The following is a 19,850-nucleotide window of genomic DNA, read 5'->3' on the forward strand; positions in this document are numbered from 1 at the left end:
AATCTTCTTCTTGAAAAAGCTGATGGGGAAACACTTATTGTGTCATGATGAACTGTATGGAATTGACTATGATTGTGGATTCATTATTGACTTTTTTAATTAATTTTTGATTTTGGATATTTATTATTAGGGAGGGGGGGGGGGAGATTGGTGTTTTTGATGTGAATGGGGAGCACTAAGCACTTTTGGACTTGAAGTATTGTGAGGCCAGGACACAACAACTGTTCCAGCAGAGATAAGTACTCTTCTGTCCTTTTTTGAATGTTTTCATCTTGTTCATAAAAAAAATGACAGTTGATTGGAAAGGAGGAAGGAGTGCGATGATGTATTCAAGCCTGAGCTGGTAGAGTCCTGTGCTCTTATACCTAAAAGTTCATTTTGGCTTTCATTGAGCACTTATCATTCATTTAAATTATTTATTTTTTGATATGATAAAATTATAAATTCTCTTTCAAAAGAAGTCTCCAGAAAAAGGAGGACTTATTGAGACATCCAGGTTTTATTTCCAAAAGGAGACATCTGGGTTTTTCTGTATAATTCATTTTGGAGTTTCATTTACCATACTTTTTTTCCACATTGACACAGGACTGGAACATCAATTCTTTGTGCAACATTTAGAGAACTGTGGCTGGGATCCCAAATAAGACTGCAAAATCCACATTGGGGTTGTGACTACACAAAAGGGAACAATATGTCAGTAACCTTTGCATCTGATATAGCCTGCACTATAACCAGGTCTCTGTGGACTCCACAGAAGGTGGGGGATGATGGCAGCTGTCGTTGTACAAGGGCCTGAAGCAGTGGCGTAAATAGCAAGGCAAGATTCAGGATTACATGCTTGTCTGCGGCTGCCAAAATGGAGTCACAGCACTGCCTTAGTGACTGAAACGTGTGGGTATTAGGTCACTTACCAATTTACAGCACAGGGGCCAGAACCACCATATGAGAACAAGGGCTGCCAAAAGTAGTATCACCAAAATTGCAATGATGGCTGCAATACCGTTTGACTGCAAGAAGAAATAAAAAAAACATAATCATTGGGATTGGTTATTTTTAGTTATTTAATATTAATCTAATACACTGTCCCACAAACTTTTCCACCAGAAGGCACACTAAACCCAGTGCCCCGGCCAGAAGGCACCCATCAGTGTGCAGACGTTGACGCAATGATGTCATGCGCAGAGGCCCATCTGGCCGCAACCCTGTACCTGTCACTTTGGTGGGGGATCCTGGAGAAGAGATGCCTGCGAGGAGAAGCGTCGTCAGCGCAGGCTGACTGCCTAAAGCACGTGCCTCTTGCCGCAAGAGACATGTCCTATAAGCAGTCAGCACGTGCCGGCGCCTCTCTTCCTTACCCCAATGTTTTTTCCATCTATGGTTCTTTTTTCTACTTTAAAGCTTTGAATTGTAACTTTATTCCTCCATCCCTTGTGCATCGATTAGTTTGTGAGTTTGTCGGTCTAACCCATCATTTTTAAATTTTAAATGGTATGTCTAAATGTATGTTTATTTTTCTTTTATTGTAACTCGCTTAGTAAATTTGAATAAGCGATTCATCAAATTAAAATAAAACTTGAAACTTGACTTGATTGCTTTTGCTGCCCAGGAACAAGCAGAATGCACAAACATCATCAAAACCAAAACAGAAAAGATATGCAATGGTAGGGTTATCAGACGATTGGGAAAATCCGGACATGTCCTATTTTTAGAGGATGGTAGACTTTTCAAAACCTGGTATTTGACCAGGTCGACAATTTTTTTTTTGAAACTGCTTTCAACTCTTAACTCCCACTCACTGTCAGATACCCTGAGATGTCCTGTTTGTCCAAATTAGATTGTAAGCTCTTCTGAGCTGGGACCATCTATTGAATGTTAAATGTTCAGTACTGCGTACACCTTTCAGCACTATAGAAATGATAAATAGTTGTAGTAGTATTGATAGATAAAATTCCTAAATAATTTTCAGACATAGTGGTAGTTTAGGGGGTTAAAGACAAGATAAATTTGTAATGATACTATTCCATTTATTTTTTTCTGCTCTGCTATAATTGTGCAATTTTGATTTAATTACATTACAGTGCATTTATAGACTAAAAAACCTTCTAGATCGATATGGTTTACATAAGCAAGAGACTGTACAAAACAGCAAATTATAGAATTTGTGACTTAATTATTAATTTCCCAAAAATCTTACAAAGATGTTTTTGGTTTTTTTTTTTTTTAACTTTATTTCGTTTTTAATGCCAACAAAAAGTGCAATACAATTTACATACAAATGATAATCAAATAAGCGCTTATAAACAATCAGAATCCATACAAAAGATAAAAATTCCCTCCCCCATCCAACATTGCCATCAGGAATAATACCAAAACAAAAGATATACCCACCCTTCCCATTCCCCCCCTCCCCCCAGGATGTGTGGGTGCAAAATAACAGAAAATAAAGATAAAGGGCAATTATAACAATTCTACAAAAGACATCAATGGACTCCAAACCAATTTGAATATCTTATTATGCCCCAGCAAGTCAGCATTCATTTTCTCATACTTATAAGTTAAAAATAAGCTCGCCCACCAGAAAGGAAAACTAAGGTGCTCCCAATTCTTCCAAATGCGAGTAATTATTTGCATGGCTATCCCGGTCATAATTAGGAAAAGTCGGCATTTATAGCGGTCCATGGGGGGGCTTAATATGCAATAATGTTCCACATATGACTACCTCATACGTCAATGGAATTGATGCCTCCAGTATGGTATTAATCTGTCCCCATATTGACTTCCAAAAATTAAATATCAAAGGACAATAGAACAGCAGATGATCCAGTGTCCCTACATCAAGATGACAGTGCCAGCATCTATTAGATTTAGAACTGTCTAATTTTTCAATAGTTTAGGAGCCTGAGGAAGCAAAGAAGGTACGTAACTGGGAGTCCTGACTGGCTGCCTGGAATGCAATCGTTCGATGTAAAAATTTCTTATATAAGCAGCCACACACTGAAGGAAATACAAACATCGTGGTAATCCGCAGCGGGCGTTCTACTTTAAAGAATGCAAACTGATCCAGCAAATAACTGGGAGCTTGACCGTGTGAGGCTTTATAACATAAAGTCCCAAATTTAAATCACACCCTTGTCTCAAAAGGCAACCAATGCAGCTCAACTAGTTGTTCACCGCCATGTGTAATCTAGATATTTGTTTCCTGTTAATGGTATATTACTGTAATATATTGCTATATGTAATATCTTTATTTATCTTTCTTGGGAGCTTCTATACCGCTACTAATGACTGAGGAGTCAATTCAAACAGGTTTATAAAGATATCTATAATGGATTTTAAAATTCAGATTCCAATGGATTTCCCTGTGATTGTTGTCAGTCTCCTAGCTGCTTGACTAGAGTACCATGATTGCATTTGAATTATTAAACTACCATATAAGTGTACTATGTTTACACAAGATTACTATTAATCATTCTAACTAAGGGCTCCTTTTACGAAGCCGTGTTAGCGGCTTTATCGCACGCGACTTTTTATCACGCGCTAACCCCCGCGCTAGCTGAGAAACTACCGCCTGCTCAAGAGGAGGTGGTAGCGGCTAGCGGGCCGGCAATTTAGCACGAGTTAAACCGCTAAGCGGCTTCGTAAAAGGAGCCCTAAGGGTTAACCGTTCCAACTTATTAAACTATAATTACATGCATCCTAATTGCTCTGGCAATGTGTACCATATTTGCTCTATTATAATATACTGAAAAGACTAATAAAAAAAGTTGAGACCGTTGAAGCAATAGAATTCTGGAGAAATTTAAATGAAATTTGAATGATAAAATAAAACATAATAAGTGGTAAAACAATAAGTGAGATTAAAAAATATATTATAAACTAAAAAGAATTGAAAATAAAATCAAAACAGTCAAAACTGAAGTCCAGCTTGAATGGGCCCCCGAGCCAACAGTTGGTCCGATGGCCGGACTGCAGCCCTCCTCCATCAGCTCTCCCCTGCTGGAATGGGGGAGGAGCGAAGACAGTGTCGGGTGCCCCGCTGGAACGGGCCCCCGAGCCGACCGTTGGTCCGATGGCCGGACTGCAGACCTCCTCCGTTGGCTCTCCCCTGCTGGCATGGGGGAGGAGCGAAGACAATGTCGGGTGCCCCGCTGGAACGGGCCCCCGAGCCGACCGATGGCCAGACTGCAGCCCTCCTCCGTCGGCTCTCCCCTGCCGACGGAGGAGGGCTGCAGACCAAGTTGTAGGCACCATATAACAGCACACCTAAGACATTGCATAATTCTAGCACAAAGCTTGTTTTGGTGTACCAAAAGTTAGGTGCACTAACTTCTGTTGTGTCAATAGCTGGTGCAAGCTGGCACACCTACGTGCACCATGCAACTTGTGCAACTGATAGTATTCTAAGTGCATCGTGTGGCAACACACCCATCTCTTGGCCATGTTCCACCCATGCACATGTCCCTGTATAGTTTCTTGCTAAGAGGTCCTTTAACTAAGGGCATACTCGGGCATCCTGTGGTCATTTCGTGGCCACAATCCAGTCGGGTTTTCAGGATTTCCCCAATGAATATGCATTGAAAGCGGTGCATGCACATAGATCTCAAGCATATTCATTGGGGAAATCCTGAAAACCCGACTGGATTGCTGCCCTCAAGGAGGGACTTTGAGACCCCTGCGATGTCACATGCTAAAAAATAAAATGTATTTTTTTAGCGCTGTGGTCAGAGAGTGGGCATGGCTATGCTGATTGGTTAGTGCATGGGCATTGCCGCACGCTGATATAGTGCGTGAGCCCTTATGGCCTACAAAATAATGGGAAAATTAGCATGCAGCCATTACTGGGAAAACAGAAAAATCTACCTTTTACCAACAGTACTAAAAGTGGCCTCAGTGCGCAGGGAACCCCCCCCCTCCCTCTAGCTGTTCACCGCCACGAGCAATGAGAACTTCAACGTGCTCCTTGCAACCCCGTTGGCTCACCCTCTGATGTCACTTTCTATGCACGGCACCAGGAAGTGAGGAGCACGTTGAAGTTGTTGCTTGCGGCGGTGATAAACGAGGTATGGGAGAAGGGAAGGTGGGCATGCGCACGGTGAGGGGAAGAGTGGGAAGAGGCGGGAGGGGGGCAGAGAGGAGGACGGGTGCCGGCACCCCCACCAACATGGTGCTCGGGGCAGACCACTCCTCCCCTTTTACTATGCCACTTCTTCTACCCTTTCTCACCCAGACTTGGAGAAAAATGATCTCTAGAAGAAAAGAGAGAGAGACACACACACACACACACACACACACACACACACAAAAGGTGGCCATGATAATATTGGAATATCTGCCAGAAGTAGAACACAATAATGACAAAATCACCATATGTCATCTAAAGGTTCTTGCAAAGATATAAAAAAAAAAATTTTCTCCCTTATTTTGTTAGGGAAAAGTTGGGAGCAAAATAAAAAGGGGGGGAGGGGAGGGAGGGAGCCAAATAGATCAGGATGTTAGGTCCTTTCAAGCCCTTATGGGGGTGACGTCTGAGTGAGGGCCTGTGCAATCCGCTCTAGAACCTCAAGCATTCTTTTCTGATTGGCTTCCATACGGGAAAGAATTGGCTCCAGAGGCGATGACATTCTCTCCACATCAGCCACCATCCCCCTGATGCCCTGTATTTCCTGCAGGATCTGATTCAATAGGCGAACAGATTCCTGAGAAAGGGGGGTAGGAACAGTAGTGGGAGGACCAGCCATGGCGCTGCTGCTCTTGGTGCTGGTGTTGGTGTCATTGCTTCTTCCTCCTGCTTGAAGAAAAAAAGATGAGATTAACAGTTGGAATTAGCATTATTTAAGCATGTTGTAACATTAGGTGACACTAGAATTTGTGGGTCAGAGAGGGAGCCCTACACTAAACACAATCTGAAATCTGTCTCCTCCTTGTCTTACGTAACCACTTGTAGGCCCCACTGAGTCCTCTTTCATATACTGATACACACCACAAAGTCAACAAACCCAAACCCAGTTGCAGATCCCAAGAAACCTTCCACCTCATAAAAAAGATAAGGCGCATGCGAAACTAATGCCAGCGATGGAGGCAATAAGCACCAGATTAGCGCCGGCATTAGGCATGCCCACAGTGTTTAGAGGGAACTATCGCAGGGAAATAGCGCACAAATCTACTTCTGCCTTTTCCACAGGAAACCTGCCAGCTGAGGGATGGCATTAGGATAAGATTGGAATGCTTCGGAACCCATACAGGACAAGCTGGGACAGTGCCAGGCAGCATCCCCCTGCTCTCTGGTGCGGGAAAGAGCTGAGCAAAGTTCCATGTGCGCAGGAGCCATTTCCTCACCATGCACTCTGGAGCGGGCTTTCTTAACACAGAGGCGGGATCTGCCCTGTTCAATTTCAAACCTGGGTGCTGCTTGAGCCGTGAAAGAGGCCAGCGGAGCTTTCCCATACTTTCCCACTCCCTCCTTCTTCCAACAAGCTGCTGCAAACCCTGCAGCCCGTGTTTTTGGCAAACAAGTGATCCGCGTGGGAATGGAGCTTGGGTCCTGGAGTTCTTCACTGGGCACGCGCACAAGAACTCTGCTTACAGTGCAGTTCTTGTGCGCACACGCCAGGCATGTTCCTCTTCCTTACCAAAAAATAACTTCTCAATGCTCATTACTAATTGTGCGCTTATGATTTGCAAGATTTTAGTGTTGAACATTGGGAAGTTCTTTTTCAGCACTGTTTCCCGCTGTATTCTCCTGCGCTGTAGGGAACAGCGCAGGAGTTCTGAGCATCGGTCTCTCAGACAGTAGATGCTGCATTAGGGGAGTCATCATGGTAGCTCATGGTACCGGGATTATTAAATATAAACAAAAACATGATGGAACAAGGAATTCCAGTCCTGATATTCCTAATGATACTCTTTCCCACCCTGAAAGATCAGTTAGGGGCCAATATTCAAAGCCATTTTTTCCACAGGTGAAAAATTATTTTTCATGTAAAAAGCTGGCTTTACATACTATATAGCCCTACAAATCTGCAGGTTAATATCCTCCTATTCCCTCATTTATAAACACAATGGGCCCGATACGCAAAGCGGTTTAACGAGGTAGAAGTACCTGGGCAGTCTGGGGATGGAGTATGTTAGCTAACTGAATATCAGGCAGAGAAAACTGTGGGACAGGACAAAAAGCTTTCCACCAGAACCAAAGAAGCATACAGTAAAAGTAGACCCGACACACCACTGTGTTTCGGCGTAAGTTCACCTGCATCAGGGGTCACACAACAATAAGGTGGCTCTATGTCCTCCACTTCCAGCTTTAGCCAAAATAAAATAGCTAATAAAATGATTCTTTTTTTCTTTGTACAACTTGTCAATCAAAACTGATCTCTTTGACAAATTTCTCTGACTCCACTTCTGCCTTGATGTATTCCTAAAACACTCCCAGATAAACTCAATTAATCTTAACATGCTAATGTAATTTCAAAAGTTTTTTGTGTTATCGCTGTCTGTATACAGTCTCTTCCCTCTGTAAACTGCTCTGAACTATTTGTGGTATTGCGGTATATAAAAATAAAGTTATTATTATTAAATGAGGGACTGCAGCCACTCGGTATGCTTCTTTGGACTGAAATAAAAGATCACTGATTTTATCCAGCTGGCTCTGATGGAAAGGTTTTTGTTCTGTCCCACTGTTTTCTTTGGCTGGTCTTCGTTTGTGGGCCATCTTCCTGTTGGACTCTCTTGTGGCAGCTAAATGAATATCACCTTGCTGATCTTCCTCTCAACCTCCCTATAACCTTTCCCCCTCCCAAATCCTCCCTGCAAGAGCATCCCCCCTCCTGAACCCCTCACAAGTGCTTGTCCCTGAAACCTTGCAAGAATATCTCCCTTTTAAAGAACATAAGAACATAAGAAGCGCCATCTCCGGATCAGACCTTCGGTCCATCAAGTCCGGCGATCCGCACACGCGGAGGCCCCAGCCAGAGCTTCCCCCCTCCCCCATTAGCTTCCCCTTTTCGTGAAGGACCAGCCTTACCCTGGTCCCCAGTGATTAGTATAGGGAAAGCAGGAGTGATCCCCACTCGCTCCTGTCCATGCTAGCTCTGGCTTCAAAATGGCTGTTGCAAATTCTAGCTGCAGCCGGCACCACAAACACAAAAGAACTTTTAAGTTCTCTTATAGCAATGGCAGAGCAACAATGGCAACAAGCACGAGCTCCCACTGATGCAAAAGGCATCAAATTCCTTGGACAGGCGGAGAAAGAGGCTGGGAGAATGGGGAGAGGGGGCTGAAGATGATGCTGGAAGTAGGGAGAATGGGGGAGTGACTGGAGGTGATGCTAGAGCAGCAAGTACAAAGAAAGGGGTGTTGAGTGGAAATAGGTTTGTTCACTTCAGCCCTGTTTCAACCAATGTAAATGCACAGATGAAGAACATTATAGCTGGGGATTTAAACTGAGAGGATCAAGTGTCACAAGCAGTTATGGACTCTATTACAGTGTGTCCCATTTGGTTCTAGTTCAATTCTTCTAAGGCTCTGCAGGAAATGGGACCAGGTTATCTATGTGAAACCTGTTCCGTGGTACCCCTAATCAGTAGTGATAGGGAGGGTTTAATTTTTTATTTCAAAAATATAGTTCCGCAGCAGGCCGTGTGTCAAAAGTGGTAGTCGGCACAGCTTTAGTTATGTTCCCTTAGGGGACAGAATTGCTGATTTGTACTAGTGGGGATATGTGAGGTGAAAGAGGAAGGTACATACGCAGAAGTGTACATGACTAAGAGATGTCAATGAATGCAACCTACCTGCAATGGGCAGCAGAGCGGCTCTCACCTTTTCCAACCACTCTTTTTTGTGAAGCCGGAGGGACCTCACCTTAATCTTCAGGTCATTCAGTTCCCAAGAATAGTTGGCTCTTTCATTGAATAGCTGGTGAAGAGAATGCCAAGAGTTGATCATCTCTTGGAGACTGATGTGACCCCCAGATGGAAACAGCTTCCCCTCCTCTGGCAGGAAAAGGTGAGCTAGAAGGTCCACTTCCTCCTCAGAGAAGTGGGGCTTCCCAGACCAACTATCATTCCTTCTGTCATCTTCCATCTAAAAGAACAAAATTATAGAGCTCTGATGAACACGTATGCTTTCTTCACCTCCTGAACTAATCTAATTCCTTTCTTGCAAAATAAAAACAAACAAAAAAAAAGAAGTCGTCACTGCACTATTAAGAAAAGGGCTAAAATCAATTGATCCTATAGATCAGAATGAGCGTGAGGGGCAAAAATGGTTCCCTGAAAGGGATTATAATGAGGAGCAGACAAAACTACCAAACACACCACTATCACCAATGAAAAGAAAGATCTCTCCAGGGACTCTCATACAGGTCGCTCTTAATTTTTTGTGAGTATCGCTCAAGCGCTGGGCTGCTCAGTTCCAACGCGCTTTCAGTTGTGCCAGTCCTCTGCCCTTTCTGACGTCCATTCCTGTTCCGGGATTGAGGAACGACGCAGCTGAAAGGGCGCCACAGCAGAGCAGTCCCGCGCGTATGTAGATAGGCTGTTCCGACGCTCTTGAACATACGTGAGTAGGTGATGCTACTCTCAAACCCTGGCTCCGATTCTGCCTATGAGGCCTCTTCTGGTCTTCAGTAAGTGGGGAGTGCTGGAAGCAGATGGGTCACTGAGACGGTTTAGATACTATTTTTCTTTATATTTTGAAATGTTTTAAATACTATGATAATATGTAATTTTTTTCTACTATTGCTTGTTATTTTTGATTTGTATATTGTATTTGATCTGACACAAATTGAATTGGTAATGATATTTTATTACTGCAAACAGTTTTGACTCCATTGAGACAGAGGTGGCATATAAAGCTGAAACAGACAGAAGCTTAATTCTGGGATTGTGTTCCTGACAATATAATTAATTCAGTCTGGGAGTGAGCCTGAAAATATGAATGAACTCAATTCTTCCTAGTATTTCTGATCTGACCTCACTCTGGAAATCTCACAACTTCATGGGTGCTGGGATTCCCACAAGACCCCAGAGAAGGCAGGTGACTGATCACTCTGCAGAGATGAATGAGGATGGACGTTCCTCGATTTTCACAAGGAGGCAGTCCTTGTGCTTGTGCTCTTTGTTAAGAATTTGTCAGTTGCAGCAAATTTTACAAAAACAGAAAGTGAGAGCGTATTCAGAATTCTTTTTGTGTCACTATAAGTATGTTCTCTATTAGTTTTGTCTTCAGATATTATATGGTTAGGGTTATCAGATCGCCAGATTTACCCGGACATGTCCTCTTTTTAGAGAACTGTCCAGACGTCCGGACGGCTTTTCAAAACCCGGCACTTTGTCCAGGTTTTGAAAAGCTTCCAGCTTGGGATTGCATCAGGAGGGTGCGCATATATGTGATGTCATTACGTCACATCTACGCATGAACATATGCCCTCCCGACACAGCTCTGAGCATGAGAAGAGGAAGGCGGGGCGGGGCGGAATAGGGCTAGGGTAGAACTGGGCGGGCCTGGGGGCAGGGCCATTGGTTTTGATTTTATGATCATAAAATCCGGTAACTTTGTGTATGGTAATAATTAAGCAAATCAGCTGTGTTCTTGTCCACTACTTTGATTTGATATTAATTAAAAATTGTTGAAATGATATAACAATTTAGTTGATGGTATCATCATTTTGGTATCACTCTTCGCCAGCACGAGCAGCTTTTCTGGCCTGCTGCTCATGCCGGCATTGGCTTTTCCTCTGAAATCACTTCCTGGCCCTGCGACCAGGAAGTGATTTCAGAAGGGAGCCAGGCTGGAGCAAGCAGTAAGCCAGAGAAGTTGCTCATGCCGGTGAAGATTTAAAGAGGTATGGGGGGCAGGGAGAGTGCAAATATGGTACGGCAACCCAGGGAGGGGCCATAAATACCTTCCGGCAGAGCAGCGTCAGGCCAGCAGCACTCTAAACAGGCTGCTTTGCGGCCTTCTCGCTGGGGAATTCCCTCTGCCACATCACTGATGATGTCATTAGTAACGCAACATACAGAAGGCCCCGGTGAGAAGGCTGCGAAGCAGCCTGTTTAAAGTACTGCTGGCCAAACGCTGCTCTGCTGGAAGGTATTTATGGTCACGGTTGGCGTGGTTCGGTTGGGAGGGAAGGATGGAGGGTCAGCAGGGGTTCGTCGGTTCGAATGCATGGCAGGGGCAATGGCAGGTGCTCAAGGGTTCTGCTGCACAAGGGATGGGAGGGAGGGAAGGATAGAAGCTAGGCAAAAGGATCTGCTGCACAGAGGGATGGGATGGATAGAAATATGCTGCAGAGGAAGGCACAAGGGGATGGGTGAGAGGGGAGGAAAGATGTTGCACATGTAGGGGAGAGAAAGGAAACAGGATGAATTGGGGTGAAGGAGAGGAAGGGAGAGATGATCAAGTACATGAAAAAAATAAGTCCTACCCGAAACTAAGACCTAGTGCGTTTTATGGGCCCAAAATGAAAATAACATAATGTCTTATTTTCGTGAAAACACCCAGGAAAAACAGATGTGTTGGATCTTAACATAGCTCTGGAAAGACTTAGGGCCTCTTCTATTAAACTGCACTAGCACTTTTTAGCGCAGTGAGCCTTGCTGCTCCCGACGCTCATAGAGTTCCTATGTGGGCCATTCAGCACGACCCTCTGTGCTACAAACTGCTAGCGCAGTTTAATAGATGAGGGGGTTAATGTTGATAGAGGTTATAACTTATGAAAGAAAGAAAAAAAAAAGAGAAGAAAATATTTGACTATCCAAATAAAATTGAGAGTAGAAATAGAATTTTGATTAAAAAAAGCTTTATTAGTTCAGTTAATTTTTCAATATTTATTAAATATATATGGTAGATAATCATATGTGTGATTATTACAAGGTAATGTAACGGAAATTTTGTCGCTCGTATCCAATAGAATTTTTGCTCACATCTAGTCAGTCCTTAGAGGGAACATAGGTCTGATGGTCCAGTTTTTAAATTAAAATCTACTGGAATTATATATAATCATTATTTTATAAAAGCAACATACTGTAGGCACCAATGTGCCTTTATAGAAGAGGCACTCAGCCTTAGCCCAAAAGCCCACAACAGCTAAAGCAGTTTCCACCTGGTCCATTTTTGCTGTACTTTTCTGCATGTAAAAATATACAAGTCATTTTGAATTTTATGAAATATGTACATGTATCAGAGAAATATGTACATGTATCAGAATTTTATGAAATATGTACATGTACTCACAATCTGCCCAAAGAGTGCCTCAAAGGATGCACAACTCCTCATATTAATAAAGAATACACCCTCTTGTTGACACATGCATTGGTCACACAATTTTATAACAGCCCTTTTCAGCATGTAAAACATGCTTTACATACTGAAAACTCGTTTTTCACTCATTAGGAGTGTGTCGCACCTATTTGAAGGCTTTTTCACACTCACTCTTTGAGCCCCTTCTCTTGTGCATTAGAGCCTCGGTGCCAGAGCACTGAACCTGACCACTGCTTTCATGAGAGCTGACCCTAAGAGGAGGAATGACAAAAAGGAAGAAATCTGAGCATACCTTCCTGTGTCCTTTGCCTTCCTCTTCCCTTTCCCCAGCCTCTACAAATGAAGGAACAACACCAGGAATTGGACACCAATAACAAGTATCGGTAAGGCTGAGAAACACTTTATTGATTAACTGCCTACTGCACTCATGTTTCGGCATATACCTGCATCAGAGAATCAGGGCCCAATCTGAAAACGGCACCAGAGGTTAGGCAGAGGCAGGTGTCCTACCACTGCCTAACTTAATTGGCTTTAATTAGTTTAATCGGCGTACTAATTGGCTGTGCCAATTAAAACTCAGTTTTAAAAAATGGAGGCCCTTATGACACCCCAACGGAGGCCCTTACAACATCTAATGGCATGGTTAACGCCAGAAGGGGCTTTAGTTGCCGGAAGGCGCCTCCATAGGAGCGATTCTCATGAAAGATAGGCGCCGGAAATGTAGGCCAGGGTTTTAAAGGCCTACATTTCTGGCGCCTACCTTTCATGTAGCCGCGCTTCTGCAAATGGTGCCATGGCGTGACTGGCGCGCAATTGGCAAACGTTTTTCAGGCGGCTGCCAATAACGGTGCCATTTACAGAATCCGGGCCTCAGTGACTAAGCTACAGTTTTAGAAGCACTGAAGCTTTTTATTTCATTCCATTTAGCGATCATATTTAAGGTCAAAGAATATGTCTACTGTATTATACAAACTGATGTATAATACTGACAGCATGCCCCTGATGCAGAAAAATGCCGAAACGTGGTGCTATCAAGCAATTCATCAATAAAGTGGTCTTCACCATGGTGCTGCATGTTTATAGTGTCCATCTCCTGGTGGTGGTCCTTCGTTTGCTGGATCCTGGTCTGTCTTTTGTCTTTGCCTGCCTTTACTTGTACATGTGTTTTAAAACCGGTGCACATACATTTAGCCAGGGTGGAGGGCAATTTTCAGTCCAGAGAATTTACCCATATTGCCTTCACTCAGTCTCCTTTCAGAGACTCCAAAGAAAAGCAAATATTTCATGCTATATTTTCAAAGTGCAAGGCAACATCACCCTTACATTTTTCTATATTAATGTCCTGGACAGACCATCTAGAAAATTTCTATCTTGCTTTCAATCTCAGTCTTTCAAGTGATAAATATCAAACTTTGGGGTAATTCACCCTTGGCATTTGTGCGCCTACCTTCTTGGAAAACAGAAGCAGGGCACTGGATTGGCACCGGTGAAGAGGCAGGGTCGGGCCATGGGATCTGGCAGCAAGCAGGATCTTTTCTCCACATGACGATTCACAGATAATCTCTCAGGACTGGCATCTGTATGTTCAATACTGTTCTGATGTTTTTTCTTTCCTACCCACTGGCAGATAGCACTGCAAGTAGGGCAGAGCTCTGGTAGGCAGAGAGTTCCAGCAACTTCTGCCACAAATGCACACTATTCTTGCATATGTGAAGACTGCACACTGCTTAGGTACATCGTGCATGCATCCTCTGTTGAAGAAACAGTGCACGCTATGCTGAAAGAGAGGACACTCTTCACAGCATTGACCCAACACGAAAATGAAGACTTACCAGAACCAAATGAAAATGAACAATGCTGCAAATAACACAGGAATTAAAACTGTTTGGGCGGCCCACACCTAATATAGACCTGTCTGGGTAGGGTTACCAGATGTTCGGATTTCCCCAGATATGTCCTCATTTTAAAATCAGGAAATAGTACTACATAAGCAACAGTAAAAATAAGCAAAGGAAAAGGTTTAAAACAGATTATATGCTCCAGGTTTCAGATGAATCCTCACAAGGCCTGCACTGATCGAGATTTATTAGTCTGTCATCCGAATGCGTCCACCTGGAAGGGAGGGACTACAACAGAATACCCTTCTCCCTCTCCCCAACTCTGTTCTAGAGGCCGAAAAAAAGAAGCCATGGAACTGCTTTCAAGAGTTTCAGGGAATTCCCCCAGAAACGAAGCCCTGAAATAACTTCAGAACTCATATTGTAGATTGGTGATTAGAACTCTGGGCTTGATATTCAGGAGTGCCCAGTTCAATTCCCTCGTAGTCCCTTGTGATCTTAGGTAAGTCACTTAAATGTCTATTGCCTCAGGTGCAAAATTAAACTGTGAGAACCAGAGGCATGAAAACACCTAGTATACCTGAATGTGACTCATCTTAATCTACTACTGAAAAATGTGTGAGCAAAATCCAATTTAGATAGGATTCATTATGTGTTTATATTATAACTGATGTTGTACTTTATTCAGGGAGAGATAGAGATTAAGGGGCTCATTTTCAAAGCACTTAGCCACAAAATGTACTATAGTAACCTAAGGCACTTTGGCTTGGATGCACTACACATAATCACTAATACCAATTGGATTGCTGTTGGCCGATTCTCTGACCGACTGCCGAAGAGTGATCAATGTACCAAAAAGATTGGAGGTTCGAGTCTCTCTCGTCTGATTGATCAGTGTGAGAGCGACTCTCACACATGCGCAAAGCCGACAAAGGGAAGCCTGAGCACCTGAGAGGCAAGGGAAGCCCCCAAAACAGCTTCCTGCCACTCAGCTGTTTGGGGCAGGAAACTTTTTTTTTTTTTTTAATGGACAGATATTGTGCGTGTGTTACACATGTACAATATCTGCCCCATTTAAAAAAAAAAATCCCTCCCTGATATCCCGGCACCAGGAACCTCCCACCCCCCAAAGTAGCAAAAACGACCGTCCCCATACCCATGAGAGAAAATTGGTAGGGAGGATGTCATGCCCCGACCTACCTCAGTCTATGCCTACCCACTGGCCATTTTCCTCCTTCCTTCTCTGATGCTACCGCTCAATCCCAGCAGGATGTAGCTTCATAGGCCAGCATCAATGTCAAGCAGTAGTGTCAGAGGAGGGAGGAGGGAAGTGAAGCACTTCCCTCCTCTGACATTGGCCCTCCCTCCTTGGATGGCAGCTGGTTTATGAAGTCGCTCTTTGCTGGGACAGCTTCAGAAGAGGAAGGAGGAGGAGAAGGGATGTGTTAGCTTAACTTATGAGCTGGTGACGTCACGGCCCTGGGCGTTTGTAGCCAGCACCCTGAGCCAGAGCCTCATCTGGTCCATAGGTTAAGCCGGAACTGGTTGCTATGTCTACTGCCAACTAGTGATAGAGAAGCATGGTAATACCTAATGCCTTGGAAAAGGTTAAACGTGTTCAACTATACAACCATCCTTTGACATCTACCGATAGTGACAGCTAAACTGGATATGGTGAATTTGATTTCATTTTTTATTCTTTCCAAAGAAACAGAGTATTTTTGGACTGCTCCATTCAAACCGTCCCTCCCTTCCCACCTTCAGGTCAGAGACACACACAGAAACAACACAGATATGCATGTGAGCAAACACAGTAGCATTTACAACAAAGCTACACATACAAAATGGAAGGAGTCCTATGTTACATGCTCTGCATGTTTTCTCCACTTATTTCCTATTCCCACATCTTTCTTTCCCTTTGTGCTCTCTCCAACCCTCAATGTGTCTCCCTACTCTCAGTACTAGAGATTATTCCCTTATACCTCATACATACTTTACAGCCGATATTCAGCTCCTGGCCAACCAAATAGCACATAACCTGCTATCTGCCAATATTCAACAGGAGATAGTTGGCTATCTTCTGATGAATATCTAAGTTGACGGATGACCCGGTGACTAGTTATGTCATAAGAATATAACAATAGCCTTACTGAGTCAAACCAATGGTCCATCTAGACCAGTAGCCCATCCTCTTGGTGGCCAATCCAGGTCACTGGTACCTGGCAAAAAACCCAAAAGTAGCAACTTTCCATGCTACCAACCCCAGTCACTGCCAATATTCAGTGGCTCGCCAGCTAAGGCATGACCAGGTAGACCTACCTAAAAATCAGGTCTATCTTTGGCCGCTAGGCCCTAGCTGGCCAGCCACTGAATATTGGCTTTGCCAGCTAAGTCTGTGGCTGCAAACTTTACCCCAGAAATTTAATGCTGGAGGCCGGATACAGTCCCAGCATTGAGTATCCAGGATCGGCACCGACCACAGGAAGTAGCCAGGCTGCCTCCCATGGTCTGAATATCAGGGCCTTTGTCTTTGTCTCTCCACAGCTCTTAGTTTCTTCTGCATTTATAAAACATTACCTTTCCCTCTAGATCAGTGGTCTCAAACTCGTGGCCCAGGGACCACATGTGGCCCACCAGGTACTATTTTGAGGCCCTTGGTATGTTTATCTTAATCACAAAAGTAAAATAAAACAGGTTCTTGATCATATGTCTCTTTAGCTATAAATTACAATATTATTATTAAGACTTAGCCAAAAGGAAAGATTTATAAAGAGTTTTACCTCATGCAAAATTGTCATTTCTTTAATAAGACATTAACTATTTTTTCTGAGGCCCTCCAAGTAACCACAAATCCAAAATGTGGCCCTGCAAAGGGTTTGAGTTTGAGACCACTGCTCTAGATGTCATCAATTTATTTAAAACTTTTTTATACAAAAAAACTACACAGTTTATATCAATAAAAACATACATAAAATAAGAAACAAACTAAAATCTTAAAATCTGCATAAAACAACTTCTTCTCTTCAAGTATCAGCTAACAAATCTCATGAATACAGTAATAAACAGTTAAAACAGTTTCTTCTCTTCGAATGCCGACTAACAATTCACAGAAATGCAGTAACAAACCACTGAGTTTTTAATTGTTTCTTAAATTGAACCTAGTATACACACAAGCGCAATTGGCCCACCAGAGCATTCTACATCGTAACACCAGCAATACAGCATTAACTCTTCTGCTCCCATGCAAAGATTTTCTCCCCATCCTTCCAATCCCTACAATCCCTTCTCCTAAAAGTTACTTCACCGCCTCTACCTTCTGCTGACAGGGGTAGTAGTACTCCTTGTGTTGCTCCAGAGAAAAGGTCAGCCAAGCATGATTTCCAAGCTTGTATCTTTTGGTAGGGAGAAGAGGCCATCTTGATATACATTGAAGGGAAGCTCGCTCTTTGACTTGGCGCTCATCCCTGGCAGATAAGGAAAGATGGCACAAATTGGCCAACAACTACAACTGCTTCTGTTTTAACCATGTCAGCCATCAGCTGGGACATTAGCAGAGTGTTCCAGCAGTGACCCAGCATCACTGTTCAGCTGCTACTATGGAAACTCATTCTGACTTCCTTCTATGCTATTGTGATGCAGGCACCTCAGATAAAGGATCAGCTACTGACTTTCCTCCTACTGCAGCCTTCAAAGACATTTTATTTCCCATGTGTTGTGCAATCAAGCAAAACACTTTAGACAAAATAGAACATTCAGCTCATTTATTAGTCTTGTTTCCTCACATCTAGGCACTGCAGCCAACGCTTCTGTGTAATATCTTACGAGCCTAATTCCTCCAACTAAGTATGTAAGTACTTGTATGTTTCACTGGTGGTATACCAGTCCCTAATGCAAACAGAGATCCTACACCAATGGAACAGGACATATTTCAAAACAACTAGATTTTTCTTTAAAAAAGTGGTATAAGTCAAAATGGAAAATTTGGGCAATCAATAAAATAAGGCAAAAAGGTGTGTATAGATCAGGGAGGCAAAGTGCCCATGTAAATTGCATTTTCATATGTTTGCACATATTTTCAGCAGCATTCTACCTGCAGAAAAAGCAGACTGTGTATGAAAACATCAGGGGCATTTTCAAAACACTAAGACATCCAAAAAATGGCATAAACCGGCACTTGGACGTTTTCTGAACATCTTGCTAGGCTTCCTAGCCGCTGTACATTCAAAATTCAAAGGGGGCATGTTGGAGGTGTGTTATTGGTGGGCAGATGTCTTGCAGCAATACTCGAACCTTTCCCAAGACATCCAGGAAGGAACTTAGACATTTGAAGCTAGGCCTGTTTTAAAAGCTTCTAAGTGCTAAAAATATACCCAAACAGACAAGATGACCACTGAAGGGATTAAGTAATGACCCCCACACGCCCCCAGTGGTCACTGACTCCCTCCCACCCCACAAAAATCTGAATGAAACAGTACATACCTGTCTCTAGAACAGCATCTGGTATGGTAAGAGCATAAGAATAGCCTTACTGGGTCAGACCAATGGTCTATCAAGCCCAGTAGCCAATCCAGGTCACTAGTCCCTGGCCAAAACTCAAAGAGTAGCAATATTCCATGCTACCGATACAGGGCAAGCAGTTTCTTAAGTAGCCTGGTGAGTAAACCATAGAGAGAGGAAACCATAGAGAGGAGGACCTAGGCCCATTATGGTGGAAAGTGTCAGCCCACCAAAACCCTTCTATATTGCCATATAGGTGCCACCTGTAGCCATAAGGGCTACTGGGTTGGTAGACAGGTGGGTATAATAGGTGGGGAGTTTTGGAGGGCTCATCATACATTATAAGGGGGTTATGGTGTGATGTACTTCTGGCACCCTTCATGTGAAGTTCACAGCAGTGCCACTGTTCTCTTGGCATGTCTGTGGCCAGTCCACTACAATGCTCCCACATCCAAATGGGCTGGATTTGAACATTTTGAACTTGGGATATTTTTGTGGTTGAAAATGCCCCCAAAAGTTAGGCATATTGAGGTTGGACGTTCTGACGGTTAAGATGTCTAAATAGGCGATTTTCAGTAAAAAAAAAAATTTGGATATCTAGTGGTTTTGAAAATGGATGTTTTCAGAATTCGGATTTTGGACGTACTTCTCAGGATGTCCAAAGTCGGACTTAGATGCACTATCAAAAATGCCCCTCCATGTATCTTGTGTCTGTAGCAAGTTTTAAAAATGAAAAGCATGAGTGTGTCCTGACTTTTAAAGAACTGGTGTAAAGTCCATAGGTAAAACTAGACGCAGTCTCTGTCTCAATATAGAGAATTAGAAAATTAGCTACCACCACAAACTCAGTGTGCAGCAGCAATCTAAACATCAAATATAGTACTAGAGATTATTCAAAAAGGAAAACAGATTTAATATAGTGTTTCTGAATAAATCTCTGAATGCCACAGCTGAAGTATCAAGTGTAGCTCTGGTTGACCCTCTTCAAAATGATAAAAGCAACAGTAGAAAGAATGAGAGCCAAAATGATCCAGAGGTCACCACAGCTTTCTGATGAAAAAAAGGCTAAATAGCTTGGAGAAGAAATGACTAAGAGGAGATACGAAAAATCTTTACCAAATCATGAATGCAGTAGAACAAGTTTTGCAATGCTTAGCAATGGTATTAGGTCTAGGGGTCAGAGCAGGAAACTAACTGATAGCAGACTGATAGCAAATTTAAGAAAGCGCTTTTTAAGTGAATACCAAGCTGTGG

The 19,850-nt window shown here is 43.1% G+C and overlaps 1 protein-coding gene across 4 annotated transcripts in view; it reads right to left on the reverse strand.

Annotated features, from left to right (window-relative positions):
• The window catches only part of ANTXR2 (ANTXR cell adhesion molecule 2), a 425,705-nt gene that overhangs the window by 166,928 nt on the left and 238,927 nt on the right, over window positions 1–19,850 (reverse strand). For 2 of the 4 annotated variants that reach the window (XM_033963685.1, XM_033963677.1), the window contains exon 12: window positions 912–1,007. In XM_033963685.1, the coding sequence (XP_033819576.1) occupies window positions 912–1,007 (96 nt within the window). Of the gene's footprint in view, window positions 1–911; window positions 1,008–5,105; window positions 5,789–8,786; window positions 9,079–19,850 lie in introns of those variants that run through there. The other 2 variants (XM_033963667.1, XM_033963657.1) reach the window with 2 other exon arrangements.

The sequence above is a fragment of the Geotrypetes seraphini genome, chromosome 1 (assembly GCF_902459505.1).
Source record: "Geotrypetes seraphini chromosome 1, aGeoSer1.1, whole genome shotgun sequence".
Lineage (NCBI taxonomy): Eukaryota > Metazoa > Chordata > Amphibia > Gymnophiona > Dermophiidae > Geotrypetes > Geotrypetes seraphini.